Source organism: Arctopsyche grandis, chromosome 11 (genome assembly GCF_051622035.1).
Source record: "Arctopsyche grandis isolate Sample6627 chromosome 11, ASM5162203v2, whole genome shotgun sequence".
In the NCBI taxonomy this organism is placed as follows: Eukaryota; Metazoa; Arthropoda; class Insecta; order Trichoptera; family Hydropsychidae; genus Arctopsyche; species Arctopsyche grandis.
The window spans coordinates 19,279,321-19,292,563 of NC_135365.1; the positions used below are offsets into that span (position 1 = coordinate 19,279,321).

General features: G+C 35.5%; 4 protein-coding genes across 4 annotated transcripts; 2 read left to right on the forward strand and 2 right to left on the reverse strand.

The window, feature by feature from the left end:
* Positions 1-1,906: 1,906 nt before the first annotated feature.
* On the forward strand, positions 1,907-4,827 carry trus (programmed cell death 2 like trus). Its single transcript, XM_077441717.1, has 8 exons — positions 1,907-2,097; positions 2,780-2,946; positions 3,009-3,173; positions 3,255-3,340; positions 3,418-3,542; positions 3,707-3,842; positions 4,166-4,319; positions 4,410-4,827. The coding sequence occupies exons 1-8, from the start codon at positions 2,002-2,004 to the stop codon at positions 4,678-4,680; spliced, it is 1,200 nt and encodes a 399-aa protein (XP_077297843.1). The 5' UTR covers positions 1,907-2,001; the 3' UTR covers positions 4,681-4,827.
* Positions 4,719-7,271, reverse strand: LOC143919410 (alpha-2-macroglobulin receptor-associated protein). The gene is made up of 7 exons (XM_077441718.1): positions 6,986-7,271; positions 6,572-6,787; positions 6,283-6,493; positions 6,020-6,181; positions 5,857-5,954; positions 5,691-5,780; positions 4,719-5,144 (listed from the first exon to the last, which is right to left on the reverse strand). The coding sequence occupies exons 1-7, from the start codon at positions 7,163-7,165 to the stop codon at positions 5,025-5,027; spliced, it is 1,077 nt and encodes a 358-aa protein (XP_077297844.1). The 5' UTR covers positions 7,166-7,271; the 3' UTR covers positions 4,719-5,024.
* Positions 7,272-8,991: 1,720 nt separating this feature from the next.
* escl (embryonic ectoderm development protein escl) lies at positions 8,992-11,749 on the forward strand. Its single transcript, XM_077441716.1, has 7 exons — positions 8,992-9,059; positions 9,496-9,632; positions 9,709-9,880; positions 9,955-10,254; positions 10,325-10,564; positions 11,000-11,152; positions 11,233-11,749. The coding sequence occupies exons 1-7, from the start codon at positions 9,006-9,008 to the stop codon at positions 11,434-11,436; spliced, it is 1,260 nt and encodes a 419-aa protein (XP_077297842.1). The 5' UTR covers positions 8,992-9,005; the 3' UTR covers positions 11,437-11,749.
* Positions 11,448-12,932, reverse strand: LOC143919411 (NADH dehydrogenase [ubiquinone] 1 alpha subcomplex assembly factor 4). Its single transcript, XM_077441719.1, has 5 exons — positions 12,864-12,932; positions 12,509-12,765; positions 12,297-12,394; positions 12,002-12,206; positions 11,448-11,883 (listed from the first exon to the last, which is right to left on the reverse strand). Exons 2-5 carry the CDS (start codon positions 12,651-12,653, stop codon positions 11,753-11,755), a joined length of 579 nt encoding a protein of 192 aa, XP_077297845.1. The 5' UTR covers positions 12,654-12,765; positions 12,864-12,932; the 3' UTR covers positions 11,448-11,752.
* Positions 12,933-13,243: the final 311 nt, after the last annotated feature.

A 13,243-nucleotide genomic window follows, 5' to 3' on the forward strand; every position in this document is an offset into this window, starting at 1 on the left:
GGTCTGGTCTCTGCTGATGTCGGCTCGGCTCGATGTATATCTCGCTCTCTCTCGTGCAGTGTGCGTAAGTGAGTGTGATACAGGACAAAGGCGGGAAATTGTATAATAATGAAAACAGGTTGTAATTCTGTTTGTATTATGGGGGATGAACGAATGAGACGACTGGCATGTTAATGCACGTGTTTATTATATGACAGCTGAAGACAGAGTGAGTAGTAGCTCTCCGAACCCAGCCGAGTTGGTTCCCACTCGCAGGAAGGCAACCAAACTCGACCATGTCGTATAAGCGAGCCGCCACATCACTCCCCCCCCAGCATCAGCGATACCAAAATTACAAAGAAACAAATTTTACAAAAGAAAAAAATTATTGTTACACAAAGAGAAAAAATTATTACGTGGGGAGAAAAAAAAATGTTGACGTGGGTCATCCGCTGTGTACATAGGTGTACCGCCCTGAATGGTCGGTAGATTCGAGGGCGGTGACGTCGCGAGCAGGACGGTGGCTGGTCCGATGGTCGCGCCGATGCGATGCTGCGGCGGCGCCGCTCTTCCGAGGCTGATGTCGGTTGGTGGGGCGGCGGGGGCGGCAGGGGCATCGATGTGGTTGATGATACTCCGAGCTGGACTGTGAGTCGTTGTGGCTCGTGGAGGTGTTGTAGCGCTACCGCCCGTCTCGGCGTGACGACGCTCGTGGGGACGGACGGGGCCTTGATGATGATGATGATGATGGTGCTGAGGTGGTGTATGTCTTGTGGTGCTGGATGACCGTTCTATGTGTAGTGGATCGCGCATGACTCCACATCCAGCTGTCAAGATCGTCGTCTCATTCGCTCCCCCATTTTTTAAAGCACCTGTCATCGACGTTGTGGCTGGACGTCGGTAGGTAGGTAGCCGTGTCTGCTCGTTTATTGTCACCCGCGGGCCGCGGCGTGCTGTGTTGATGGCGATGGGGGCGCGGCGGGTAGCTCTCCCGCCTGGCTCGGCGAGGCAGGGATGAGCGGCATGTTGAAATTGATCGAGGCTGCGTGGCTCGATGTCGGGGGTCACCAGTATGGAGGATGAACGAATGAGACGACTGGCATGTTAATGCACGTGTTTATTATATGACAGCTGAAGACAGAGTGAGTAGTAGCTCTCCGAACCCAGCCGAGTTGGTTCCCACTCGCAGGAAGGCAACCAAACTCGACCATGTCGTATAAGCGAGCCGCCACAGTATGGTGACTGTATTTTATATATATATATATATATATATATATATATATATATATATATATATATATATATATATATATATATATATATATATATATATATATAATATATATATATATATAGAGATCAAGCAGGGGGGAAAGGGGGGGGGGGGGGAGTAACAAAGTGACCACGCGTGCCTTTTGAGGTTAGCCACGCGTAGCTCAGTTGTCTGCCTTCTGGACGAAGACAGACCAGGCTTCCTCTGGTGCACACCGGACGGATACTGGAGCTGGTCTCCAAGTATCGTCACAACCCTCACCAGCCTCTAGCTGGTGATTTCGGTGGCGAGGTGGGCCCCGTAAACACCGGGGTGTTTACGCGCCAAACCGCTATTGACAACTGTCAGTTTGTGTGCCAACCGCTGTCTCAGGGTGGCCAGCACAAAAATATATAGGCCAAATCGTGGGTCGTAAGGCCACGAAAGCCGATCATCAGACATAGTCTGAACATATTCCAACAAAACACCGTGTTTCTTTAGGCCGGGATACGGTCAACATCCATACCCCCACCTACAAATCGAAATATATTCATGCGAAATATTGCGGAATAAACCGTTTACCAAATAAATAAGTCTTTCGAAATTGATAATCCTAAAATGATTCAAATGAAATTCATGTCATGTCATGTGACGTCAACAATCCATGAATTCAACCATTCAAGTCATGGTTGTAAACGATCATGCTATGTTCAGAATTTTGACATTTAACAATTGTTTACACGCTTGCTGTGCACGTGTAGGGGTGTACGATGTCACATGTGCTTGAGGTTCAATTAGGGGCTGCGGACGGGGAGGCTTCTCCGGGAGCCACAACCTGCTATGACAGTAAATTAGGAGGATTGCCAGTAAGTTTCTTAACTCAAATATGTATATGTAAATTATGTTTACATATATACATATATTTGTAATTGTCTCCATGCTCTATATATGTATTTTAATAAACACTACTTTTTAATCAAATTATAATTCTTATTTACTTACATTATAAGTAATTCAACCCTGATTTCTATAATATATATTCATTTAGAAATTTCAATTCAAATCTAACCCAACACCCAACACAAATAGACACCCACACGTAAACAAAGCAACTAACAAAACAAGCAAATTCTTGAAGATGAACGAACTATCGGGTTACTAATAAAAATCAGGTTTTATTGTTAAGACAGGCACGTATCACAAATATTTGAAATCACAAAGTTTAAATTTTAACGAACTATATAAACTTTTCGTAATTGATATGTTTTTGGCAGTAATTCTATATTTCCTTGTTATCCGTGGGGAGGAAAGTTACCGGAACAATTCGTGGATTATAAAACTAGGTCATACACGAGTAAAAAATTAATGCAATTAATTAGTAAAAAATTGTCGCAAGAGCAAAACCTATTTAAATTTGAGCGTTAATTTTTTAACCATTTTGGTTTTTTATTTTACTATACCTAATCGAAGCCGCAGATGATGAGAGATATTGTGTTCTATTTTCTGTTCAAATGACTACTGTTTGATAATTCATATGTCTTTTTTTAGGATTGGCCGTCGCCTTTAGTTTCACATTTCAACAATGCATGTAAATTGTGTGGTTTATCTAGACCTCTCGTGTTTCAATGCTACGCTCCTTTTGAAAATTCTCCCTATCACAGAACGGTGTACATTTACGGCTGTATCAACCCAAATTGTTGGAATAACTCAGAAAGGTAATAACTTGTAGTGTAACTATGTATATGTATGTGTATATTTTGAGCATTATACTTTGCAGCTGGAGTTGTATTAGAGTACAATATAAAGATGAAAATAAAAATGTAACGACTGAATCGACCACTCCACAAAATAACGTGGTTTCCGATATGTGGTGCACTGATGCAAACAATTGGGAAGAAGATGAAATGACCAGTAATACTGATGAATCAAGTACCCCTCAACCGTATGTACATTTTATATCAAAATATCAACACTCTGATTAAAAATGAATAACGCATTGACTAATCAACAATTTGATTTTTAGTTGTAATTCAAAAGATGAGATTATGGAGGAAATCAGCCATGACTTCGGCAATCTAAATTGTACCAATGTGCATTCGAGACTACATGGTATATTGATAATATAGTTTTATTTAAGAAACATTATAGATGTGTTTGATTTTTATAAGCTTTTTCAATTTATGCAGAACTTCAAAAAATCGCCAATGAAACGCCTCAAGCTTCTGCAAATATTGAGATTGATGGATCGTCACAGGTCATAGTTGAGACACCGACGTTTCCCGTCAATGATATAAGACAAATCTTGAACCAGGTAGTTTGTTACCAAGCGAAAAATGATTCATAATGTATTCATGTATAATTCGTTATCAAATAGTCATAATTTGGTAAATTAACGTAATTTCTTAGCTGCAAAATGAATTATTATTTTAGATTGGCAAATTTAATGTTCTTATTAACTTTCTTTTTAATTTTAAGAAACCTGATTTGCCAGCAGTGTCAGAAAATACTTCTATACAATTTAAAAGTATATTTGTCAGAGTATATCCTGAAAATTTCATCACGCCTGATAAAGATCGCCATATTGATGAATTGTTATTGAAGTACCAGCAAGGTAAAAAAGGTTCATTTTGAAATATATAAATATTTACATTATTCTCGATTATCAAACTTTTTTAACCGATATTTAAATCAGAATGTGCAAAGTTTAATTGAAATGAAAATATAAATGTAGGCGAGTAACAAAATTGAGAAAAAATCAGTCGGTGAAAAAGCCTATACTCTTGGGCAGCACAAAAGTAGATTGATATCCAAAAATTCTTTGTCCTTTCCTATATTTCTGTATAATCTGAACATTATAAGGTCAGATAATCGAAACTACTGTATTTTTGTTTAAAATTCAATATTAAATTTAATTATATCAATCATCTATCATAGATATGAACATTGAGATGCAGGAAGATAAAACGAAAGTCAAAAAAAATAATGTATTTGTCAATGAAGAATATGAAAAGGAAACGCCTCTACATGGAGATACATTATTTCATTCATTTCTTACAAGAATAAAAATGAATCCAGAACAAATAGTGAGGTCAGCATGTTAGCAATGACTCATATGTACATACACATGTAAATACAATCTGCGTTTATAACTCTAATTTGTATCAAACTTTATTTTTAGATATTCGCTTGGTCAACAACCGCTACTAATATCTGAACTACCTAACAATATAAAAGCTCTTAAGTGTCAAAATTGCTTAGGAAATGTACAATTCGAATTACAAATACTTCCTACTGTAATACCGCACTTACGGATTGCCGGATCGAATCAAACTCACTTAGAATTTGGAAATGTCATTGTATATACGTGTAAAAATAGCTGTTGGAAAAATGACGAGCAATATGTAAGCGAAATTGTCATTGTACAGGCTGAACGCATTTTAATTTTTTAAAATGGATAGTTACATAATTTATATAATAAAAATGGATTGTTATCGTACAAAAAATTTATTACACAAAATAATAACATGAAAAAATATACAAACACATTTTAAAAAAACTAATGTAATATTTAAAATAGATCTAAAAATAATATCATATAAAAGAAATCAAGAGTATATTCCCATCATAGTGGAAATTATATATTATATACATATGTATGTATATGCAATGAATTCGAGTCTAACGTGCTATCCATAATGTCAGTAAACATCAAGATTACAACAACCAGTGATAATATTCATACTATTGGCACACTTATTACTAATTATTAAGTATTCTTTGGCTTTTTGCTTAATCACAATTCTGTGTGTCTCTCCAAGATTCGATTTTCCAAGTCCAAATGTAATTTTTCCACTTTTCTCATTTGTTTCTTTATTGTGTCTGTCATTTCAATATAAGGCTTAGAAACGGTTCCCTAAGTTAAATAATAAATAAAATTGTTAATTAGACAGATTCAAATAGGACATATGTACATATCTACAGGGTAGTCCACGGGAAACAGACGTTTTTGTAATTCTATTTCTTGAGGAAGGGAGAACCTGTGGTGATGGCTGTTTGACTCCCTACTCCATGCCATTTAAGTAAGCATGGTTAACAAGTTTCTTGAACCAGAACTTTGAAGATACGGAATCCCCAGGTAAAATGTGTGGTTCTATCAAGACGGGGCGGGGCAGTTACTGGCCATACAGCCAGAGTTTCATTGGCTATAGATTGGACGTTGTTCCCTAATTGGGTTATTTCACTCCAGTGATTTTAATTATACATACGAAGGAAAGCCAATCCACACTAGAAGAACTGAAGACCACAATACAAAATCAATGAAGAAACGATGGGATGAGTGGAAGCGAATTTCCGAAAACAACTACAAACAGGTTACGCAAAAATTGATGGAGTACTGTTTTGTTTATAAACATCAGTTTCCCGTGAACAACGTGTCCAAAATAATATGTAGAATACTTACTTTCGCATCCATCATATCTAAATTTGATGCATGTTCAGCTTGTAGGTGACGCAATTTCAGCAGTCGAGATTCGTAGTGTAATAATTCAATCTAAACATCAAAAAAATATTTTATTTGTAAATCAATATATGAGAACTACATTCATAAGAACGAAATAGTTTCTAACCCTCAATGATTCGAGTTCGTTTGGTTTGAAGTCACCCTTTAAAGCTGTCTGCCATAATTGCTGAACTTTTGGCTCTACAAAGTCTTTGCTCAAAGGTCCTAAAAGAAGTACGGAAAAATTAAATAAAATAGTTAATAATTTTAAAATTCATTTCAGTACCCACCTTTCGCAGATAGCCTATAAAGTCTGTCATAGTTATCTCGGAGTTCTAAGTGCTTTGATCTCAATAAATCTGCCTTTTTTTTCAAATCCTGATTAATTGAATTATCACCCGGTCCACTGTTTATATCATTGAACACATCCATCTCTTCTTGATCCATAGCATCTACAAAGTAGTCATAGTAAAATTAAGATTTACAGTATTTAAAATAGCCTTATTTTCAGTTAAATGCACATTTGTTTGTACATTATTATACATGTGCCTACTTTCTATATCGTCTGATCTTCCTTGTTCAACATCGGAAAGTATTGAATAATATTGCTCAATTTTATCTTGGTGATGCGAAAATTCTTCTTTCAAAGCCTGTAATTCTTCACTGGTGAATCCGGACGTTTCAGCTTTGGCCCACAGTTTGTTGAGTTTCTTATCTTTGAACAAGCTCTTATTGATATGTTCTTCAGATGCCTCGTTGAAAGCCTTAATTATTCGATAAATTATTAGCAGTTTGTTTAAAATTTAGTAAGACATTTCACAAATTACCAAAAGAAATAATACCCCATGTTCTTGTATTTTCACTTTATTTTGAACATCTTCAAAGTGCTCTAGTAAGCCATAAGCCGACATAACATTTAGAAGCTTTTTACGAAGTTCGGCTTCTTTAAGTCCATCCTTATCGAGGCCCTCACTTTTTATTCGTTTGTAAGACAGCTCTTCTTTATCGTGAATTTTTAAATCGCTGTACAAAGATTTGAGCTTAGGTTCGGTGAGTCTCTAAAATAGTAAAGTAAAAATTATTTTATCATATTAGATGTAATAGTTGGCGGTTTCAATTTAAATTCTAAAACATAATAAAATGGGTTATAAACTAATACACGTTCAGAATATAAATAGTTTTTTTTTTAATATTTTTTCTAAGGTAGCGTCGATTGAAATATTGAAATGATTACGGTATAATAAAAGACGACCAACCACTTGAGCCTTAGTCCAAAGCAAGTTGAGTTTGGCCATTCGGAAGGGTTTATTTAGTAACCGGAAATCGGAAGGTGCTGATTCGGGTAAGTTAGCTGATGCGGAATATTTGTTTGCACCGGAACCCGCCGATCCGCTGCACAACAACATCGTCATCATCAGACATAGTGGCAAAATCATTGTCCTCGCGTGAAGCACCGCTAAGATACGAAATTCCAAACGCCGGTCAACGACTAACTGCTATTGGTTCACGTGTCATCACAGCCAAACACGTCTACCAATGCATAAAACAAACGTCAAAAGTTCGCAACAATCTGCAAAGAATTTCATATTTAAAATACAGACTGAATTTAAATACAAAATAAATTTCATCACTATTGGACTCTGGTCCAAATAAAAATCACGAAATGTTTGATTTCATAAAATATTAAAATTGAAATTAAAAAAACAATTGTGTATTATTTCAAATCACAATTGGGTACACACATTTATTAACATACACCTTCTAGTGTTGAACTCCAAACAGCCCAATGATTAATGTTCATGGACATTTTAGCCATTATGTGGCTACTTCTTTGTGGCTGCGTTATATCGATAGTTTATAGGGTAGTGACACTCCCTTAACCTATCTATCGAACGTGTTGTATGGGATTGGACTCTCGGTGATGTTTGTGGTGCGGGCTGGCGGCTGCTCGCTTGTGGAGTGTTTGTCGATCTGGAACACTAAGCAAAATTAGTGCAACATCTGTGGGATACTGTCGGGGTTAGTGTGTTAGTGGGTGGTTAACGGGTATGGACCGTTTGGAGGTGGTTGAGTCTGGTTAGTTAAATGAATGCTAATTTTAGCCTATACCCATCTTCAGAATGTCGATGGGCCTTAAATTATGTGGCTATTGAAAATTAAATACATATATACGAGTGGCGGCTCGTCCGTATGGGCTGCGGGGTTGCAGCCTCCCAGTACAGTACAAATTCATGCAATTTTTTCATCCACATGGGCTGCGGGGCTGCAGCCACCCAGTATAGTACATATTCAAGCTATTTTTGTTTTCATTCGATCGCCGGTTTGGTTAACGAGCTACTACAGCCTGAATAATCTCTGCAGCCCCCCCACTATGAAATCTCACGAGCCGCTACTGATTATATACTACGTTCTATGTATAACAGTCTGTTGTAATCGGTAAACAGATTATTGCGATCGTGCGCACGACTATCTTTGCCACAAAAATCGCGAATACGGAATATCTGGCACTCGAGTTCTTGTTAGTTTCTGCGATGCAGTTTTTGGGTGCCAGATGTTCCGTGCTCGAGATTTTAGTGATGTGCGCGAGATCGCTTTTTGCGGAATAATCACCGAAACATTGTAATTATTGTTAATAAAAATAAAACAGTACTTCCGCTTTCAACGTCTGTGCAATATTGCAATATTTACCCGAGGCCAATATTGTTATGGCATTCCACTAAGCCAAGCCAATAATGGCTTCATAATGTAGCATAAGATATTTCAATATTGGCTTGGTTTAATGAAATATCTTAACAATTAGTCTCGTGTAAATGCAGCATAATGCACTATTGCATACCTGTAAACCAATTAAGTATTATATTATATCTATATCGGCAGCCTAGCTCCAGAAACTTGTGAAAGTTTTCAATTCTAAAATTTGAATGATATAATTTTTTGTTTATCATAAATTTTTGCTCCAATGGTACAAAAGGTTCGGTGATTATTCCGCAAAAAGCGATCTCGCACAAGTCACTAAAATCTCGATCACGGAACATCTGGTACCCAAAAACTCCAAACAAAACGAAATATTGTACTAACGAAAACTCGAGTATCAAATGTTCCGTGATCGAGATTAGAGTCACTTGCGCGAGATCGCTTTTTGCGGAATGATCCGTTTATCAGTTAAAAGTTATTTTTTTTCCCGTGATAGCGTGTTGGGAGTATTTGGTCGTGTTTATTCGTGTTTATATGGTTTGGTTTCGCTAACGTCAGTACTGTGCCGCTTGTTTTGGCGCGATGAGGTCTAGCGGTGTTCCCGAAGTGCACGGAGAAGATTCCGAAAATGATGCCGTAAGAACTAATACTAAATTCTCATTGTCATGTTCCTATACAACTTACTCTTCATTATAATCCTTACCACGCCATCAAATTTCCTTCTCCATTCCCGAACGCGGCGTGGCTCTCGTCCATTGTTATTATTTCGATCGCTCATTGCCAGTTCGACTTTAATCTGCTACCATGCTAGCATTTCTCACAGCCATCTGCTATTCATTTGCTCAACCAATTTCTCTTTACTTTCGCTTTAAAATCCCCAAGTTTTTCGGATACCTTTGCATCGTTCCAAACTTTCGAATCACCGTATTTCATATTCATATTGTAATTATTCACCACCTTTTCAAACTACATGGATTCCTAGTCGTTTTCCATTTCTTTAAGATGATTTTACCCACTACCTATACAACTTCTGCACTCGATTCATTGTTTAATACAATTTTTACTTATTTAGGATGATACTTCTAGTGTGGGTAGCACTTCTACCACTGACAATACTTCGAGGAGTGAAACACCTACTATTAGAGGTAGAAAGGGACGACGAGGAAGGAGGAAAGTACCGAAAATCGTAAAAGCCCCTTTCAAATTTATGTTCGTTACACTTTTCATTTTAATATTACATACATTGTATTTATTAGCCCTATAACCAATTAAAAATTGTATGTAGATGTTACGCTAAGGAGGATCATGGTCAACCCTTATTCGGTGCTCAATTTAATCATCATTTGGGGCCTGGACAACCAATGATATTTGCAGTTGTTGGCAGCAATAGAGTGTCAGTTTATGAGTGCCCAAAGAATGGCGGTGTTAAGCTGCTACAGTGCTATGCTGATCCAGACGTAACATTAATTCTATAAGTTCATCTATTTCAATTCTTAATTACATATTTCAATGAGAAATGTTTTTTTTTCAGAATGATGAAAACTTTTATACATGTGCATGGTCTTACGAAGAAGAGAATGGTAACCCTATATTAGCTGTGGCTGGCTCACGAGGAATCGTTCGAATATTTAGTCCCGCTGTTCAGGCGTGCATTAAACATTGCACTGGCCATGGACATGCTATCAACGAAGTCAAATTTCATCCTACAGACCCTAATCTGCTGCTCTCGGCGAGCAAGGATCACGCTCTACGATTGTGGAATATAATAACCGATGTTTGCATAGCAATATTTGGTGGCGTTGAGGGACATAGAGATGAAGTTTTAAGTGCGGTATGTAGAATTTATTATTTTTTGTTGTCAAGAATTAATGGATCGTTAAATATATTTTTTTCCAATACAGGACTTTGACCTCAAAGGCAACAGAATAATGTCTTGCGGTATGGATCACTCTTTGAAGCTCTGGAGATTGGATAAGCCTTCAATGCACGAAGCTGTTAAGCAAAGTTATACTTTTAACGTACATCGCAGCTCCCGGCCTTTTAATTCACTCAAAGAACATTTTCCAGACTTTTCTACAAGAGATATTCATAGAAATTATGTTGATTGTGTTAGATGGATGGGGGATTTAATATTGTCAAAGGTATTTATTATATTAATTTTACAACATGAAATTGAAAAAAATAATTGGACGTAAAATTTTTTCAAAACTAACTCAATCAATATAAAAAAGCTTAAATTTTCCCAGTCGATCAATTTACTGCTATCAGATAGAATGAGGTAATTTGGGTGATTTAAAAATAATTTTTAATAGCAAAATTAATAAAAAATAGTTCTATTAGAGATTATCGATTCAATTATCTTTAACATTGCTTTTATTAATATTTTCATATCTAATATATAATTTCGAAAGAGACTTTTTATGTTTTTTTGGTTCGTAGAAAAAAACAAACGAATATTCAAATAAATTTAATAAAATGTTTACTGGCTGTTGAAGCAGTTTATTTAAAAATACCGAGCGAAGCCGTGTAACAACACTAGTCACCTACATATATTCAAAGAATGTTTTGTGTTTCAGTCATGCGAGAATTCAATAGTTTGTTGGAAACCAGGACGGCTTGAAGACAAGGAGTTAAAGCCAGGAGATAATTCAGTTACTGTTATTCATCGGTTCGATTACAAAGAATGTGAAATATGGTTCATAAGATTCGCAATTGATTTTTGGCAAAAGGTACATAAATAAAATAATTAGAAATTAAATAACGAGAGAAAGCGTACATATGTATTTTTACGTATTTAATTAAATTTCAGACTATTGTACTTGGGAATCAAATTGGCAAAACTATCGTCTGGGAACTGGACGATAGTGATCCGGCCCTGACACGCGTTTCCACATTGCAACACCCGAAATGCATTTCGGCCATTAGACAAACGTCTTTGAGCAAAGATGGGAATGTTTTAATCTGTGTATGTGATGATGGAACAATTTGGAGATGGGATCGACAAAACTTATAATAGTATTTTTTAAATTAACAATATCGCTAATGTAAGTATTTGATTTTATACTTAATATTTTATGGTTAAGATCGAAAACGAATGTAAAATAATGAATAAATTAAATCATTTTTAAATTTTTCAAAATGTTTTTTTTTTTTTATATACATATATACTTTATCTGCATAGGTACATATATATACAAAGTATCAAAAGTATTGTGATTGTGAAAAAATCAATAAGAGATATAAGTTTAACTATGTTTTAATTCATTTAATAAACATACATAAAGCACCTAGCAAATTTCAACTAATTTTAATACTAAGTTTTCTACAGTTTATTTTTCATCAATATATTTCTTACTGGCCATGTGTTGTATATAGACTGGATCTTTTGTTAGTTCAAAAGATTTCTCCTTGCCTTTAGGTATGTGTATTTCAAAAGTTCCATAATATTTAAATAATTCATCTGAAATAAAATTATAGTGATGAAAATTAATAGTGGGAATGTAATACTGAATCGGTGGGCTGAAAGGAAAAGTCTACAATATTATTTTGTAAAAAACATTTGGGTGTGAAAATCATACCAAGAACTTCTTTCTTCACGCCCCACTGGGCGGCCAAGCTTTCTGAAGAATGTCCTTCATTTACATGCAGTGCTAAGACTTGAAATATGTCTCGTAACATGAGTCGTCCTGGTGGTACGAATTCTGGGTCCCAAGTGGAGAAATCGGATTCTTGAAAAGATTTCCTATCCAAAGGAAGTGTTCTTTTAGATTTACTCATTTCAGGCTGAAAATAGATAACCATATTTTATTTATAAACAAAATAGATTTGAAATGCCAAGTAACAAAATTAAAAAAAAATAATAAAAACACCAACATTTGCTTCGGGATCTGTAGATGATACATAAACTGTTTTCAATCGGTTGTCCAATATAGTATGTTTCTTAGAATAGGATTCTATAATATCTGGATTTTCTATAAGTATTTATAACACATTAACGCAAATGTTCACACAAAACGGTAAATTATGTAACACATTTATGTAAAATATAATTTTACAATTTTAATATTAAATAAATGTTGACATACCTTTTAAAAGTTTATCAAGGCTTTCTTTATCGACCTTATATTTTGGAGCTAGTTCAGGTTTATCTCGAGATATCACTCTGTGGGCCCTGTTTTCTATATTAAACGTTTTAATGGGCCTCATTACTGAAGACCACACTTTTCCCATTCTTATGCAGACTTGAACCAAATTTTTAATGCATGTAAACCAACATTGGAGGAAAATTAATTTTGATGAAAATTGCTCATTGTATTTAAAAGTTTGAAATATCGACGACAATCTAAAATTTGAGTAATAGTCGTAAAGTTACATTAATTAGTTATAATATTTTAATATATGATTCCAACTAAAATAAAAACTGAAGAGTTTCTTATTAACCTTCGGGAGGACCGAAGTCTTGTAAATTTTAGGTTAATGTCAAATGAATGTCTTAAGCGATCAATGTATGAGCATATATAAAAATCTTGGAAATGGAAAATACGTAATTTGAATCGGGGAAACAGTATAGGTGTTGACTATTTGGATTTTAAATTTATGAATTCTGTGACATTGAGGTGCCCACGACTATATTGTTTTCCTTGTTTAATGTTTTTTTATAATTATTGATTAGATGTATGTATGTATAAGATTTCTATAAGTTCCATTCACAAAACTTCAAAGTAAGCAGATGTGAGACGTGTCTCCAAAAATGATTCCGCAGGGGAAATATTTTTAAAATTAAAGCGAATTTAATACAAAATACTGTTGGAGGAATTCTA

Bases quoted from the DNA above. Each gene is read 5' to 3' on its own strand.
- trus (XM_077441717.1), top strand. From the start codon at position 2,002: ATGTCACATGTGCTTGAGGTTCAATTAGGGGCTGCGGACGGGGAGGCT. The intron at 3,174-3,254 runs GTATGTACATTT...TTTGATTTTTAG, and splicing joins GAATCAAGTACCCCTCAACC to TTGTAATTCAAAAGATGAGA. The intron at 4,320-4,409 runs GTCAGCATGTTA...CTTTATTTTTAG, and splicing joins AATCCAGAACAAATAGTGAG to ATATTCGCTTGGTCAACAAC.
- LOC143919410 (XM_077441718.1), bottom strand. From the start codon at position 7,165: ATGATTTTGCCACTATGTCTGATGATGACGATGTTGTTGTGCAGCGGA. The intron at 6,788-6,985 runs GTTGGTCGTCTT...TTACTATTTTAG, and splicing joins TTTGGACTAAGGCTCAAGTG to AGACTCACCGAACCTAAGCT. The intron at 5,955-6,019 runs GTGGGTACTGAA...TACTTCTTTTAG, and splicing joins TTATAGGCTATCTGCGAAAG to GACCTTTGAGCAAAGACTTT.
- escl (XM_077441716.1), top strand. From the start codon at position 9,006: ATGAGGTCTAGCGGTGTTCCCGAAGTGCACGGAGAAGATTCCGAAAAT. The intron at 10,255-10,324 runs GTATGTAGAATT...TTTCCAATACAG, and splicing joins GAGATGAAGTTTTAAGTGCG to GACTTTGACCTCAAAGGCAA. The intron at 11,153-11,232 runs GTACATAAATAA...ATTAAATTTCAG, and splicing joins CAATTGATTTTTGGCAAAAG to ACTATTGTACTTGGGAATCA.
- LOC143919411 (XM_077441719.1), bottom strand. From the start codon at position 12,653: ATGGGAAAAGTGTGGTCTTCAGTAATGAGGCCCATTAAAACGTTTAAT. The intron at 12,395-12,508 runs GTATGTCAACAT...AAATACTTATAG, and splicing joins CCTTGATAAACTTTTAAAAG to AAAATCCAGATATTATAGAA. The intron at 11,884-12,001 runs GTATGATTTTCA...ATTTTATTTCAG, and splicing joins CGTGAAGAAAGAAGTTCTTG to ATGAATTATTTAAATATTAT.